This window comes from Larus michahellis, chromosome 2 (genome assembly GCF_964199755.1).
Source record: "Larus michahellis chromosome 2, bLarMic1.1, whole genome shotgun sequence".
Taxonomy (NCBI): Eukaryota; Metazoa; Chordata; class Aves; order Charadriiformes; family Laridae; genus Larus; species Larus michahellis.
In genome coordinates, this window is record NC_133897.1 from 146,008,128 (window position 1) to 146,025,610 (window position 17,483).

General features: G+C 36.5%; 1 protein-coding gene across 5 annotated transcripts in view; it reads left to right on the plus strand.

The window, feature by feature from the left end:
* The window catches only part of VPS13B (vacuolar protein sorting 13 homolog B), a 479,916-nt gene that overhangs the window by 391,762 nt on the left and 70,671 nt on the right, over positions 1-17,483 (plus strand). For all 5 annotated transcript variants that reach the window (XM_074577514.1, XM_074577516.1, XM_074577511.1 and 2 more), the window contains 3 exons: positions 3,704-3,903; positions 6,030-6,237; positions 6,561-6,745. In XM_074577514.1, coding sequence (XP_074433615.1) covers positions 3,704-3,903; positions 6,030-6,237; positions 6,561-6,745 — 593 coding nt within the window. The remainder of the gene's footprint in view (positions 1-3,703; positions 3,904-6,029; positions 6,238-6,560; positions 6,746-17,483) is intronic.

The following is a 17,483-nucleotide window of genomic DNA, read 5'->3' on the forward strand; positions in this document are numbered from 1 at the left end:
CTGTTTTGCCTAAACACTAAGTGATTGTTACTGTAAGGCAAGCGTTGTTTTAATGTATTTGCTGCATCTATTAAAACAGGCCAGCTCTTTTTTTTTCTATATACACAAATGGGAGCCTCCTATTATTGGTAAATGCTAATATAACTATATGATAGTTACATATAAAACCTAATACAGCTGTATTTATAACTCAGGGTACTCAGATTCTATGAAATGTCGTTGTCAATGTTAGTGTATATCAAGTCTCTACTGACTAAAAAACAAAAGGCGTTCGAATATCAAAGTAAATATTGTCTTTTAGTAAATTTTCTTCGTTATTCTGTTGTAATCAAGTTAATTTCTTGACATTACCAAGCAAGTGTTAGCTTTTTTTTTTTCCAAACCCTCCTGTGTTATTTCCAACTGCATAAAAATACCTGGATATTCCTTTTGAGCATGTGTCATCATAAAGGTAATCCTTCCAATGGCATGCAGAAGCCTGGTGTAGGTTGTATTTTGCTCAGTTAACATGGCAGCATATTGCGGTGCTATTGTGGGTTTGGGTGGAGTCTGACAATGGAGGGCTGGCAGCATTTTTTAAACACTGTCGAAAGCCAGTGCTTCATGTTTATTAGTCTCTTGGAGGAGTATTTTAAAAGTCATGAAACTATTTGTTCCTGGAAGTAAATTATTGCACGTACTGAAAAGTGTGTTGGTGTTCATGAGCAATAATCCAAACAGAACAAGTTAACTTCTACATATCACAACAATCGTTTACGTAGATATATTACTTCTGTGTGGTGCCATCTCAAGTTCACTTCAAACGGAGACTTTGATTTAATCTGTTTAAACTGACGTTAGTATTCTACAATAGAAGTTTGTGAGAGATGCATGAAAGGACTGACTGAAAATAGTGTGTGGGAGGGAAAAAAACAGAGGAGAATTATTTTGCGTCTTTACCTTTCTGGTTGCCTTAGTCATAGGAAAACAACTTCACTAACTGAGCCTTTACTTTGAATGTTAGTATGACATTTAGAAATCTTAAATTAAGGTCCCTTCTAGTGCATGCTGGTATTTCTTCACTCCCTTCCCTTAGGATGTGAGATTATTTCTTTTCTAATGTCATCCTTTTAGGATTTACATAGTAGTGGTACCCCATTGAAGCTTCCCTCAGGCCCAGAGATCTCTCTATTTACTATCGCTTTTTAGCATTTGTGCATACTTCTTGTTCTTCATTTGTTTTCTTTAAGCTTCCTCAAAACATCACTTTGTGCAAGTTTGTCTGAATGCTCTCTGCATTATTTCTTTTTATTAAGAGCACAGTGTTTTTTATACTAAAAGTCACTTCATCCCCAAAAGGGCATGTAGATATAACTGCTAAGAAGGACAAGGATGTAATTCTTGCGTACACAAGAGCAATCTGGGTTGCAGCAAGAAAAAGAAAAACCTCTCATTGAGTCCCTGGACTTTTCCTGGTATTGCAGAGCACAATCCATGGATGTGTCTTTTAATATTTCTTTTATTTAAAATTTACCAACACTTCCTTATTCTTAGTTGTGTCTTAATTTCTCATTGTTTACATAGCATTTGAGAAAGGCACTGATGATTTTGAACCAGCAGTATTATGTGCTGAATGCTCAGTTCTTTTTCTAAGCCATTGGATATTGTGTTTTCTTTGTACTTTGTGGAGCTGAGAGGACAACAGAAAAAGACTGCAAAGCATAATCCTTCCAAGTGTAATCCCAGTGAAAGAAAACATAAATAAAACCACTTGTATTCTGGCATTCCTTTTTCCCTTTTGTTATTTCTGCAACTTGGCACATATTCCTATGAAACTATAGAACGTTTCTGTATATTGCGGAATTGTGCAATAGTTACTGAGAATTTCTCCTCTTTAAAATCAAACTTCCATGTATAGTATAAAAAAATTGAACTTCCAAATATTGTCGTGCCTCTTAAAATAACAGGACAGAGCCATAGCAGGGTGAGGGTGAGCCCTTCCCATAAAAATACCTCTTTTTCTTGGTTTAAGACTGTATGTAAAGCTGCTTCATTCCACAGTTTACAGAATCAAGTCTGAACCAGTACCAAAAGGAGAGGCATCAGGGTGTGTTGATGTTAGTTTTCTTGATTATCACTGAAGTTCAAAAAAACACTGAACAGTTTCTGTCATATAAAACTGTTACACATGAGACCAGACGCAGGGGTTCAGAAGCCAGTATAAATAACCCAGAGCTGAAACCCCTTTCCCAGTCAGTGCCAACAGTCCCATTGGTTGGCATGGGACAAAGGTTTGCTCGAGCCCTTGATGATTCTTACTAAACTTCAAACTGCGCAAGGGAGAGATTCTTCTTGTGGTTCCTGCTTGGCTTGAATACAATTCAACGCCATTATTGCTATGGGGGCTGTTGGACCACCTTCCTAGTGGATGCTCGATTGGAAAAAAAAAAAAATCCAATATACTTCCTTCCATTGTGTAAAATTTTTCGCGGTATTATGAAGTCATAACTCCTAGGATGCAGACAGACTGACTTCTTTCTGGATGCTAAGAGAGATTCATAGGAGAAGTTTGATTGCGTGTATTCAAAACAGTGAGTTGTATATTTGTGGGATTTTTCTACCAGCAAAAGTATGAAAATATAAAATGGAACTGTATGTTGAAACATCTGTGTGTAAGCCTTAGATGTTTTTTAATCTTTTGCCTTTGGTAAATATCTAGTTTCATTAGAAAAATAATCTGTGGGCATAACAAAGTATGGTGACATTCAGTATTCAGTGTGGAGTCCAAGTAAGAGCACCAGAAGAGAAAGAAGTTGACCCAACCTCAGATGTAATACTTTTCATGTAAATACACTAAAGAAATACAGAGATATTAAGTATGATTTGTTTTATTAAACAGAGATTTGCTGTAAGCTAAATTCACAAGAGATGTGACATTTCTAGATAGTGTTTCTTTCCTGAAAATGTTTGGGTCTTTAATGAGAGTATGTGAAGTTCTGTCATAAATCTAACCTGGCATTATCATTTTTGTGTTTTATAAAGCTATGTAAATTGCAAATGGTTGTGACGTGAATAGTTTAGATTAAACTGTTTTTTAGGTAAACACATGTTATATATTTTGAGTTACAGTAATTGTTTTGAATTATTTGAATTCAAACATTACCCTTATTCTCCTGCTAAGCACTCCAAAGTCTAGCAAGGCAATATTTTATAGTAACTAACCTGAACAAAAGCAGAGAGAAGCGTTCAAAATAGCTATTTCCTATCAGTTTAAAATATAATCAAGTGAAGCAGCTGTTCTTGTTCTTAATGGACTCTTTTGAAAAAAAATTTCATAGTTTAATGAAAAATGTCTCTTCTCATAAACCTTAAAATACTCACATATGTAAAAAATCATAATGTTTTGGCAAATAGTTCTTTGTAAGGAATGTGTGTGAGACATACCTGCACCGTAACTGCAACGCTGTCTAAAGCCTGCTCAATGGTGTCAGAGAGCAAGCCGGAAAAAAAAAAAAGTCTTCTGGCCCAACTGTGGTGCTCTTGCTTGGTGAGGAGAGCGATTGTCCACACAAGCGTTTCCATGAAAGTCAGTGGGACTACTTGTGTGAGTAATTGCTTGCAGGCAGGGATTCCCAGGCTCGTGGTAAAGTGAATTTGGGAAATAAGCGCATAAATTTGGGGCAAATAACAATGAGCGGGATTAATTTTCTGTCTCTCTTTTTAGGAATCCATGGATCATCTTTTGTCCTTGACATAAAAGATTTCCTACTTAAAACAAGTCTCAGAGAAAAAGCCAGGTCTCTGATGGGCCCTTTTTGCTGCTCTGTTAATGTGGAAGCCAAGTGGTGTAAGCACAGCGGTGATCCTGGCCCAGAGCAATCTGTTCCAAAAATATACATCGATTTGAGAGGAGGACTGCTGCAGGTCTGTATAAGATACTTATGGTTCTATTATTGAGCTGGACTGGATTTGGGTGATTGAGATTTCATAAATAAATTGCATAAAAGCCCATAAAGCTTTGCAGCCTACAACAGTTCGTTGAGTTGGGGAGTTTTGCTTGTTTGTTTTGGGTGGTTTTTATTTTACCTTTCAAAATAAGTATCTAGTTTTTCACGTAAAACTGTTGATTGAAAAATTGTGTAGTGTTTTGTTTTGTGGTTTTTTTTAATACTGCTTAAGCCATGTATTATAGCTGTATGTGTGTGTTCCCTTAAAACTAGTGGATCAAATTACTAACGCTTAATATCTAGGACCCTGTTCTGATGTGTGCGTGTTTGTCCATGAGCTATGTGTCTGTAATGCCTAGGGGTAGCTTTAAGAAATACATATCCTTTCTTTTTAAACTTACACCAATTTCTCAGGGGAGTAATTATAAACTGTTGTTTGTAGCAATTAATACTCAGTTTTCCATGCTATCCTCTCCTTTTTGGAAGTGCCCACAACTTGAAACCAGTCCAAGACGCATGGGAGTTCTTGAAATGAAAAATAGATTCTGTGCGGCTTAAACAAGTGGGCTTTAAGATATGTCTTGTTTTAATTATTTTTATTGTAGTATCTATACACACCAAATGTTCTCAAATAAATATATAAATCAAGCATATAAAACACAAAAAGGAAATTTTGACATTTAGTCATGTCATTAGGTCTTTTCCCAGAATCGGCATTAGAAGTTCTTAAAACCACAGCACTGGGAATAGGGCTAATTGGATAATATGAATTTTAAAGAATTATATCTTAATGAATAAATACAGTCAGTTTGTTTCTCTGCTTCTTTTTTAGTTGTTATTCACAGGTACTTGGCTAACTACCTCTACATGTTGTTAATAAAAAGGGGGGGAGGGGATTTCCCCAAAATTTTGGGGTTTTGACAAGGACCAGGAAAATATCCATAAATCTGAGAAAGCCATTTATTATTAGAGTATATACTGGGATAATTCACTTTTGCAGAAGACAATTAAGTATTTGGTCTGGCAGAATAGATTTTAGAATGCTGACAGAAGCATTAGCAATTCTGTTTCAAATTAATTTATTTATGGCTAATGATTTTACCAGCTCTAAACATGACCTCCTCTTACACCACTGTTAATTTGTGTTGCAGCAGAGTCTAGAGAGCTTGTGTGAAATTGGTGCATCTGTGAATATTGTAGTAGGAGTTCTGTGCTCTGAAGTTCCAGCTGCCTTAAAATAAAACTAATAGAAGTTGGGGGGTAAAAGCATTTCTCCCTCCTCCATCAATGGGGGACCGAGGCCTCTGGGATCAGCTTAGGTGACACAGAGCTCCTTTGAGCTTGTGCTAGACCAAGGGTGGGACCCTGAGGCCAGAGGTACTCTAGAAACTGCAGTAGAGATGCACTGAATTAGGGAGATGACCTGGGTAGCAGCTCAGGACTGGCTGTAGCTGTGTTTCAAGAGGGTCTTGGCTTATTCCATGGGCTTACATGTAGATGCAGGGGAAGGAAAAGCTTCCTTCGTGAAAGCTGTACTACACACCCTTTGGGCATCTTCTGATGTTTTTTCATATTTGAAAATCAGTATTCCCCAGTGAAAAAAATCGCACTGATTTTATGTGCACACCTGACTTATTTACTCCTACCCTTACCATGGACTTTTAAGTTATCATCTGGTGATTTTGATTTCATCCCACACTGGTTCTAGGTCTTGTTTCTTTATTAATTGCTAGTTGCTTCCTTGCAATACGTACTGCACTCAGATGTTAGTTCTTGTGTATCGCTTTTAAGTTCTGTGCTATTGCAGGCAGCATCAGTATCGATTGTAAATGGTAAGAATTAATGCTTTCCTTCAAACGATGAGAAGAACAAATTTGCCAAATGGTTTTGTAGAGATTTCTTGTTGTTCCTGTTCTTCATTTTCACATTATGGATGCTTGCAAGCAATTAAGGTATAAGTAGAGCAGCCTGAAAGCTGTATAAAGTTCCTGTTGTTTTGGGGGAGGTTTTTCCCTTCAAAAGCAACTAAGTATTTGTAATTGTTTTGTCTTTTCCCTTTCTTTTCTTCTCTCTTTTTTTTTTTTTTTTTTTTTTGAAAAAAAGGTTTTCTGGGGTCAAGAGCATTTGAACTGTTTAGTTCTTCTCCAGGAGCTTCTGTGGCAGTACCTCACTAAAAAGGGCAGTGTAGCGACATTGATATCTGAACGTCCACACCACGCTTGTTTTTCTACGGAAAGGAATCAAGCCTTCAAAACTGAGCATACCTCAGATGATCTGAGAACAGGCCTGTTCCAATATATACAGGATGCAGGTACAAATGTTATTGCGCTCTTCTTTTTTATTAATTATACAGTAAATACAGTAGTAACCTATTAAAGATTACTTGCCTCTTACAGTGAATACTTGACTTTTTTTGGAAAAGCAGTTGAAAAGACATCTGCTAGAATAAAAAAAAAAATACTTTTTTGATTTCTTTCCATTAAGCTGTAATCTTTTAAAAGTCGGGGAAATTGCTTTTTTATTTTCTCTCCTTTTGATGCGGAGGGGTTTATTTTTAACTACTTTGGTCTCATAAACCAGCATGTTTCTTTCTAGAAATTATATAACAGATTATAGCTTTCTTTCATTTGACAGAAGCACAGAAACTGCCCAGTGCCTATGAAGTTGTGTTTTACAATGAAACTGAGGATAGTCCGGGCATGATGTTGTGGAGATATCCAGAACCCAGAGTGCTCACTCTTGTAAGGATTAACCCCGTTCCTTTTAATACCACTGAAGACCCAGATATTAGCACTGCTGACCTTGGAGATGTTCTTCAGGTGGGTAATGAGAGTTTCTACTTTTGTTAACAAAAGAAAACATTACTTCGGTGAAGCAAATGTTTTTAAACTTAGGGTTATTAAAAATGGGCACAAAACAAATGTCAGGAGCTCTATAAAATCAATAGGAGGTAAATTCCACAGCTTGAACACATCTTTAGTTTTAAAACTACTTGTGTACACGTTTTAACCACTTACCTGCGAAGTTTTTCCGTGACATAATAAGCTATAGCTGAATTTATCAGTTCTGGTTTGCAAGCATGCAGGATTTTTATTCTGTCTTCCTATGATTTCATCCATCAATGTTTACCTAAAGACTTCGTTTGATTTGAAACTGAGACACAGGAGAAAACACCTCACGTCTGAAATTTTCTGGTCTGAAATTGCCAAAACTCAGGGGAATCATTGATCTAAAATCTCTAATCTGGCCATCGTCTCCTGTGTCTGTGGTGGCAGGTGGCTGTGCTTCTTCTAGTAAGACCTACAGGATAGAGAGGATCTATTTTCTCTCGTTTTGATTTGAGAGGGTTGAAGTGGGCTGTCCAGTTTGACTGTGTGAGAACATGGAACTGCCCTTCAAAGGAGGGCTGAGCGCTGCAGCTGTGGGACTCTGTGCCCCAGAAATAGACCATACCTCACCATTACACTGATCCCTAACTCTGAGAATTTTTGCTTTCTCAAATACACAATCAGGTAGTTACATTCTCTCCTGTCTAGTGTAATTCATCTCCATAAATTCACTTATTCCTTGCATAACTATTTCGACTTTTGCTCAGTTTTAATTTTCTTAATATCATTTTCATTATCATTGGATCTGTCGTTATTTTTTTTAATCTGAATCTGCTTGTTAATCAGAATGGTGGTGTGAGTCCAGGGAAATAAATATCTCCCAATTCTTCCTATTTGTTCAGAAATGTTGAATTATATTTCATTATTGCTATAACTTTAAAAATTGCTTTTAAAATTGAATTATGCACCAATATGCTTTGAGTTATAGATAAGTAGGGTAATCTTCCTCAGATAAATGGTATAATGTTATTACCATGCACATACTGTTAGTGAGATCATATAAGCGTCCTGCCAATTTCTTTACCCTCTAGACAGCCAAATGTCAGCTCCTTTCAGTTATATGAAAATTAAAATTAAATAGAAAAAAATCAGCCCCCCTTGGCATGAGGTTTGAATCAAAGATCAAAATTGTGTTATTGTATGCTGTCTTGGTGACCCTATTAGGTTGCTATGAAAGGCAGCAGTTCACCTTCTTTCAGGATGGCATTTTCAGAGCACAGCACACCAAGTTTTCAGTATAATTACATTAAGCTCCCATTATAGATAACAGACATCGTGAACATAATGTATGTGCTTGTGTAATAATATGATGCTGTACAGGGGGAATATCGGTGGTTCTTCAAGTGGGCATGCGCAGCTGGACTTCTAGTAACACACACATTCTGCTGCTTTGTGCTTCCATGCTACGGTCTAGAGAAAAGAAGGTAGTTGCAATCCTCTTTCATTTCTCCTGAGATTGCCTCAGGCAGCAAGGTAGAAACTGGGAAGCACTCAGCTACCACTGTTCAGGTTCTGTCAACTTCTACTGGTCTTCACATAATTCTTCTGATTTGCATTTAATCTTATACGTTGACTGCAAAACTGTTTCCATCAGTCTTGGTTTAAGTTTGTGGTCAAGCGTCCCTGTATAGCTTCCTTCCATGGTGCTTTTTACTGTGGCACACTCTCTTCTTAAGGTCTGTCAACTTTATGATTAATTAATTCTTAGTGAGTCTTATATTACTACCTTGGGCTTTCAATTACAAGGGAAGAGATGAAAGATATAAGTCAAATTAGAGGACATCTATTCAAAAACTGTGCTCTTGGGCACATGGAGTGCAGAAATGCCTACCCGGAGGATCCAAATTTTGGTACGGCCATTAATTATGGCAGGAACTGTTGCCTGGCTCTAGGTGGTGAGTTGTTGCATTTTCCAGAAATGGCCATGCACCTACACAGAGCAGCTCTGCACAATGTAGATAAACAGCCATTTTAATCATGGACAATATGCCTTTTTTTATTAGTCTAACATAGATATGTGGGTGGAATAAGTAATAAAGAGTAACTTTTCAAATTCTTTAGGTAAACTGCATTTACCGAATACTCATCTCAAACTTTAGGTTCTCATTTAAATTAATCATGATGCGTTTCATCAGGTCCGTTTTTTTCCCTGTATGGATATATGTCTGTTTCTTAATATACTGTGTATTTAGTGCATATGGAAAATTCACAAAATATAAAGAGAAGAAAAGACAAAACAACATGTCTATTTTATTCACTTCTTGACTTGAAACATTAGAGGAACATCTGCAAGCCAAAGACTTCAGCTTTTTTGAAAAAAGGATGTAAAATTGAAGACAATAATGATATCAGAGTATATGAAAAGTATATTTTAAAAAAATCTCCCAGGATTGTGTATATCTTCAAATGCTAATAAGACCCATAATGTCACCAGCTGTGTTACCAGTCTCCCTTAATCCTTTACTTCACATAAACCCAGGCAAAGGTGCACTTCTATAGTTTGGCTTGAATTAAAAGTTTGCCAGTTGCATGTTCTTTCTTTTCAAGTAAGCTGGTGTGACATTTCATCTAGCTTTCTATCTTTGCTAAACTTCTTTTGGCATATCGTTTTAATCATAGGTAAGTTTTAGAAATCTTTTTGTTTTTATAGCTATTCTTCAAATTCCTGGAACTTGCAAAAGGTTCACCATAAAGAGCGTTTTTCTAGATATTGAAGTTGCGTGTCATCTGCTGCGGCCAAAGGATAAGCAAACAGCTTCAGATTAGAAGAGTTGACATCAACTGTATTGTTTCTGTAAAACCTTATCTTGCTGCTATTTCTAATCTTCCCAAGGGCTTATTTTCTTGTGCTTTTACTCATATTGTTGCAAAAGTAAGCATTTTCACTGCTAAAGTTTCTAATCCTTTACTTTTTTACAATCCCAACATTAGTGCTTTTATTCGTGGAGGGAAAAGGAAGAACTGACGTTTCTGCCATGTTGCGTTTTCTTTAGCAATTTGAAATAGAAGTTTGATCCATTTGTGTGAAGGAAGTGAGAGAGAATCCTAGATGCACTTGCAAGAAATTGCATCAGGATGTATTTCTTTTGTGAGATTGAGAGTATCTGAACTTCTTGTTCTTCCTTTTTACCAGACATTGCAACCCCTTTCTATTTGATTTTTAATCCCTCGTTTGTCCCATTTTCACATGCTACAAATGTTGTTTGGCACGGTGTGATTTACTGTTCTTTCAGAAAACTAGTATTTGGTGAAACACCTTTAGACTTCCCTGGCACCCCTTCTTAATTTTTTAAGGAGTTCCTGTTCAGCGACATAAGGTGTTTCTTATCCTCAGGTGCTAAAGCTGCTGTCTGGCATCACTTCTAGCCCTTTTTGACTTGGAGACCTTTTCTTATTTTCCTCCAGTTGTGTCTACATCACTGCCAAGATCTTTTGTGAATATACCTTCTCAAGACTGCTTTAAAGTTTATATAGTAGTATTTGCAAGTTGTTACTAATGAAGAAAGTACATACATGGGTATTATTTTTGGAACACAAAATCAATGAAGTGAAGCAAAAACCCATTTGCCACATTGCTTACAAGTGTTTTGGGTACAACCTTGTACAGCTAACTGAAAAAAAAGTTAATACTGAGTTCTGTATCAAGACAAAGATGTGCTATGGATCTAGAATATTCCTCAGTCTTCTATAGTGAACATCTTCCTAGTTCCTTGAATAAAACTGTTAATTCTTGACTGTTCTGTCAGCTTCTGTTTCTTTTCTACTAATGGTTATCTGTTTTCAAGTTGTGAGATTTTTTTGGATTGATGTTTAGAAAGCTCTAGACACAGCTAAATTATCTTCATAAATGTCAGTGTGGGATAAAGGAATATACACACATGAGCAGTAGTTTCATGGTCTCGTAAGAGGAAAAAGTAAATAGGCTGTGTCTTGTTAAGTAATGTGATAAATATTGCTCTAAGCCACCACTAATGCACCCCTTGTATAAAGGGTATCTCCAGAAAAGACCTTCAGGCAGCAACTCAAATGTTGGTAAAGGCATACCCTTTTGATCTTCGCTATTGCTAAGATTATATTTAAAATACATGGGGAAGAAAAAGCATATTCCACTGATAACTTCACTTAAGACAGCACACGTTTCCTAAGAGTGGAGTTAATCCTAGTGCTGACTCCATCTAATGTCATGTAAACCAGAGTAATCCACAGAGTAATCCCAAATCAGCAAGGGCAAAGGGTAGAATGGTGTTGATGCGAGAATCATATTCACACCTCAGGAGCAGAGGAAAGTCCAAATTTGGAAAAATTTCACAAAATGAATTCAAAAGATAATGAGCAAGATGAACTAGCAATGCCATTACTTTAAAATATTGAAGATTGGTATTGGTACATCAAACAGGATGCTGAGACTTCCTCAGTCGTGACAGGTGAAACTTTTAAATCATTCAAGTAGATTGCTGATAAGAGAAAGTCTTGTGGTTGAAGATATGTGGACACGCAACTTTAAAAGCCTGTGTTATTATGTACTTAAAGAAAATACGTACACAAAAACAGAGAAACAAAGCCTACTGTTCTTTCTCCACAACAGTTAATCTTACATTTAGGACACTTTCTTGTGCAGATAATTTCTATAGTAAAACTTGTGCAGATATTTATGGATTTGTCTCAGCAAGTATTCATGTGTGAAGACTTAAAGTATGCCTTAGTTTCACAGTTTAACATTAAACTGTGTTCTACAAGGTAACCAGCTTGCCGTTATAGGACAACAGGTCTTTGCCCTATGACATTCTTGTTTCGTAGTAGTTAAAGTTGGAATCTATTGGTGATGATTCTCATTCTTGTGAATCTATCCATAGTATGTCTTCCAATGAGGACTTTGAAGCATGGAAATAGACTTCAAGCAGAATATGTTTTATAAGGTATATAGAAAGGTCTCCTGCAGGGATATCAGAGTTGTAGAAGATACATGAGCAACTCAAGAACAAAAGTGTACCAGACAGTCTAAACTGCACAGGAAGGACTTCATAGTCCCTCTCCTCATCTACCAAATGATGAGAGCTGGTTACAAGGACAGCTGAAAGAGAATTTGTGGTTATATCCTCCATCCTGATTGTTCTGCTTGCTTTGGAAATATGGCATCAGGAAGAAGGGAGTAAGAGCAATTTCTAATACCAGACAATATTTTATGGTTGTGCAGATAATGCCACTGTCCCAGAACATAAAGAATAATTGAAGAAGAATAGATTCCAATCTGGAACAAGGGGCTGTATTTCAGAGCTGTTATGTAATGCTAAATTCAGCCCTGCTGCCAGCTTGCAGCAGTTGAGAAAGGAGAAGTGTTCTGTTGTGTTTTTACAATTTGAAGGCGGGAGTTGCAGGGGAAAAAAAAAAACCTGTTAGTGATTCAGTAGTGACTCTCAGATTGTGCAGATACAACGGGAGTTCACTACGTTTAGGCGTTTAAGCTCAAAGAAAGCAATGCTGGATATCTGTGCTGTGAGACTTAAAACTGTGCTTGCACTATGCTTCTGGTTTTCCAAAGTCTTCCTGTGTCTTCCTGCAGTCTTGCGAGTCTCTGATTAACCTGTGTTGTTTTACTTTTCTGATTTCATCTGGGCCACGTGTCTATATCATTTATCTTTACCAAGAACAAGGTTGACAGGTTTGGGTTGGCAGGGGAGAGAGCAAAGACCGTGAGGGGCTCACCAAGATAGGGAGGCAATATGTGTGCCATCAAGGAAGTAGTATGCTTTTCTGTCCAAGCAGGTGAACAAGACATACAGATGATTTCCTCTGCAGCTGGAGGCCTGTTTTAGCTAGTGAGCTTTTTACAGAGGTGCTCAGTGTTTGCCCTTCCATTGTAGAGTTGTCTTTCCAATAAGGGATATTGCTGGCACTGCCCTATATCTCAAACAAAAGCTATGTATTTTCACGAGAGCATTTACACAAGTGGCCATGGATTTAAAAGGTGGAGAAAACCAGATTTGTCTAATCAAAGTGGTCATATGATGTGTAATGCTCCAAATTCTGAACTCTCTGATTTATTTAAGCTGCATCACCAACACAGACTTAAAATTCTTTCTCCTGGATTGTCAACCAGTGAGAGACACAAGCTGTTAAAGCTTAGAAGACAAAAGGAAGACAATCTGTGGCATTTGCTCGTTTCTCCATATGAAGTTAAAATAAAATATCCGCTGAGCTATAACCCTGACAGGTTTTTGTATTTGAGGATGTTTCCCTTGTGTACCTGCCAGGATTCCTATTGCATGCAAGTGCAGTCAGCATTATAACAGCTGATGAAAAGATGAATGTGTGCTGAGGTCTCCTTTTTTGGCCTTTCTTCTTTATATAGTCTGCTAATAAACAGAGCACTTATTCCTGGTTTAGAAAAAGTGGTGATTAAATTAACCAGATCTCAAGGTCTACTGGAGAAAATTAGGTCCATGAGTATAGTTCTGAGGTTCCAAGGGCTTAACCGAGTTTTAATAAAGACCAGGTAAATAAAACCACTCTGGTAAAATTCACTCAGAACATTTGCTGAGATGGTGAGGTCTCTTTTAGGAGGACGTAAAATATTTCCAACTTCAAAAGGCGAGGATTCAAAAAATTGTCTGTTGCATTGCCTTATGTACTCACAATATTTAAATAAAGCATTTGCAAACTCTGCAGTCTGAAATCTGATTTTTTCAACACTGTCAGCCAAAAAACGGTCATTTTCTAACACCTTGTGGTTGTTTAAACAGTGGCTTAAGGAAGCATGAGCTTAAGAATGACTGACATTAGACCTACTGTAAGTCATTATTCCAGGAAAGATTTGACGTGACAGTCAACAGGAAAAGAATTATGATCAATGTCAAAGACATTCATTTTTCCTTTTAACAGAGAATACCTCATTTTTGGCTGGCTCTCCTTCCTTTTTACTTTTCATTCCCTGTTGGGGCTACAGTGTTCAGCTGGGCATTTGAGAGTCTGGGAAAAGAGCTTTTTGGGAAACCACAAATTTTATTCATGTTTGATTTATTTCCTACATTCCCAAAGCAACAACTATTTTGGAAATCCAGATGATTTGTGTGTGACAGGTTAGTGATTTAAGTTCATAGTGTTATTAGATAATAAACTGTAAAGTTCAACCATGCTTATCGATAAACCTGTCGGTTTGCAGATTTTTGAATCTACTGCCATGCATTTTAGTACTGTCTTCTAATAATCGGGCTTTTTAGATGGATGGTGAAATAATTTATCTAGCTCTTGTGAATTGGTCAGAAGGCAAATTTGGTGCTTTGTCCGGGATTCTGCTTTTTAAAACTTACATTTCTTATTAATTCTACCTTTTGATGTTATGCAAAATGACAGTACTAGTCATGCTTCTACTATACATAGACTGTATATGGTGCTTTTGTGATCTCTCTACTGTGTGAAGGGTAGGAACAAGCTTGAAATGAAACAGCATAAGTATTGAGTATATGTGATCATAAACTAGAACTGTAAGGAATGCCTTTTATTTTAATGTAAGAAACTGCTTTCCCGTCGGTAGAAGCAGTGTTGACATCCACCCCTGTGTACAAAAGTGGATACAGGTCATCACGTGAACAACAGGTCTGTTAAGAGGGCTGAAGGCTTGCTTTTAGCCTGAGCCTCTTACACTTCAGGTGATACGGAAGTGAGCAAGTTTTGTGATGCTGGGAAAAGTTTTGCACGTGTGTTTGAAAATTGAGACTCTGACTATTAATTGTAAGTATTGTCTTCATTTTCTTGCAAAGAAGGAAGTAGGGGCTAAAGGAGTGGAAGTGTTACACAGTGAGTCTTAAGCCGATGTAGAAACAGAGCCTGCTCTCTTTAGGAATTCCAGCTTTAAACATTATTTGTGAACTTCCTTGACTGAGAGTAGGATTATCTCAGACTTTCCTATTTCGTTACTGTATTTTGTGTATATAATCTTAACTATTTTGCTGTGTGATCTTAGCGTTCACTGCATTGAGATGAGACTGTATCGTTTGACCTACAGTTTCAGTGCAGTCTGCAGGGAGTTAAGCGTAACTAGTTGGGAATGTTAATGGAAGTTGTGCGTAATTTGCCTGTGCATTGCACTGAAATTTACCCTTTGGGGTTACTGAGCCAGTGAAAATTCTACTGACGAAACCATCAGATTATCTTAATGACAGATTTACACTCTCCTCGTGTTCTGTACTTTCAGATTTTGTAACTCTGATTTATGAAACTTTACAAACCAAAGCCCTTCCTGCTGTACGCTGATCTTGTGGCACTTCTTGTAGGAATCAGGCTTTATTGTGGTGTGAATATGTGGTCAAAATAGCCCATATACTGAAAATTTCACAGTACTTTATGTATTAATAGACTGCTACCATCGATCCCAGGGGTGAATACATTTCAACAGCATAGTGCTTATATTATTAATAAATACTGAAGCTTAGAAAATGAAATGTCTTAAATAAAATGTGAAAGATTGTTCCTGCATCAGAAAAAGATAGTAGGTATTGCAAGTACGTAAGTCCCTAATATAATATCTCCTATCTATATACTTTTGTTTCTCAATACTCACAGCAATACATTAAGACCCTAATAAATTAAATGAAATACTGTTGCTTTTGCTATTAGAAGAGCGAGTGATCTTCACATAAACTCAGTCTAAAAATGAATGACAGTTAGTAGAAAAAAATGGGTTTGACACTTAATAGTACGTATATTTTCCTGTTTAAAAAGTCCTGTAGAAATCTTCTCAGTTATAGCATAGTGCTATTCTGTGTTTTCTTAACAAAAGCTGGTAGTGTGTTTAGAGTAATTTTTCCATAATGAAAAAAGCCAGTATCTGTGACAGATTACATTACTATACACACCTGCGTTCACTCTGAACCTGCTAGCCTGATAAATTGATAAGATAAGTTGGTCACATGGTGTTTTAAAAAGGCAAAGAACATAGTTCCTAATAAAAGAATGCTACATATTTCTTCTAAAAGGTTAAAAAGCATTTCTCAGGGCTCTTAAATTACCATATTCTGATACCAAGGGAAAATAAAACCTGGGCTTAGAGTCTTGTTTGTACTTAGAGGGCTTTCCGGACAGGAAGGCAATCTTGATGCAATTCAGTAAGCCACAATACCAGTGGGGCATTACAGGTGAAAAATTTGCAGCTGTACCCCTCACCACAATGTATTACAACTGTACAGTGGAATATTTCCTGTACAGAAATAGGGCTTGGTTAACTTTGTTTCCCAAGAGTAGATCACATTAAAATGTTATAAAATCATGATTTCCTGCATTTGAATACTTGTGGTTTCTCAACTGGTTCCAATATTACAAAGGGTTTTTTATAGCTTCTATTAGTTGAAGATGTATAGAAGCTTTTTTCCAAAGTCAGCTAAAAGGCAGTTATGTGTTTTTAAGGAACAATTTCTCTCGGAAGACAGTAGTTTTCTTTCACATCTCTTTATTATAACTCTATTTAATATTTATTTTATAAACTGCAGTGCAGATGTAAACTTAAATAAAATGAAATAAATATGCTAATAGGACCATAAATAAATTTGTTAAATGGAGTTGAAAGAGCTGAGGTATATGTTATTACTCAGAAAGCAAAATAGTAGTTATTTTCGTTATTCAGCCAAAGACCTCAGGACGGATAGGGGAAAAAATTAAATTAAGCAGATACTGCATATTCAATTTTAAAGTGAGTATTTATGATTTAAATGTTCCAGCTTTAGGACAAAATTTGTTAAACCAAGTTCAAAAGAAGTAAAACAAATTCAGTGAAGAAATTATATGGGCTAATTTTGAAAAACTTCTCCAGTTGTGGTATCTGATTATTCCTGAGTGTTGAAAATTGAGAGTGCACCATAGTGGAATAACTCTTACTGCCCAAAATATACAGGAGCGTAATACATCAAAATGGTGTCAATGTATGGAAAAAACATAATAAAAATACAAAGGAGATTGAGCTGGGGGACAGCAAATACTTTGTACAGATAGAATGTTTTTAATCTGAGTACAACTGCTGATCCAAATACAACTACTACTAGGCTATATTTTTACCTGACTGTAAACCACCACATCTTTTTTTTTTTTTTTTTTTTTTTTTAATTTGGATCTTCATGAAAAAGGAAAATCGGTGGTCTGGAGTTGTTGCAGGAGCAGCTGTTTTCCACACTGATATGGTACAATCTTAGCCCTGAGGAAGGCTAAAAAAATGTTATCCAACGGGCAGTTTTGTTTGTAGCACGATTTCACAATGTCAATCACGTAAGATAAACAGGACTGTGGATGTTGAGGTGTCTGACATTTGTCCAAAATGTTGTTCCACTGGTCAGATTGGATTGTGTGTGTCATGCGAACAGGCATATTACAGAGGTTTTACGCTGTTAAATATTAATTTTCTTTTCAGTATATTTTCTACGTAATATATTTTTCTGCAAGGCTTTTTTTGCTATTTTTGTATAAATAATACTTCAAAATCAAATTTAAAAGTAATGCACTTGGTATTTATTGCCAAGAATTTTTCCCTAATAAAAATCCGAATAAAGCTTTTTATTTCCTACTACTGTGACTTGTGTTCACCTAATGGGAAAATTGTATTTTTAAGGCAGTTGGCCCTAAAACAGTAAAATATCCTAATAACAGAATAGCTTGATTACAGAGCAATCAGTTTATTCATGCTCAG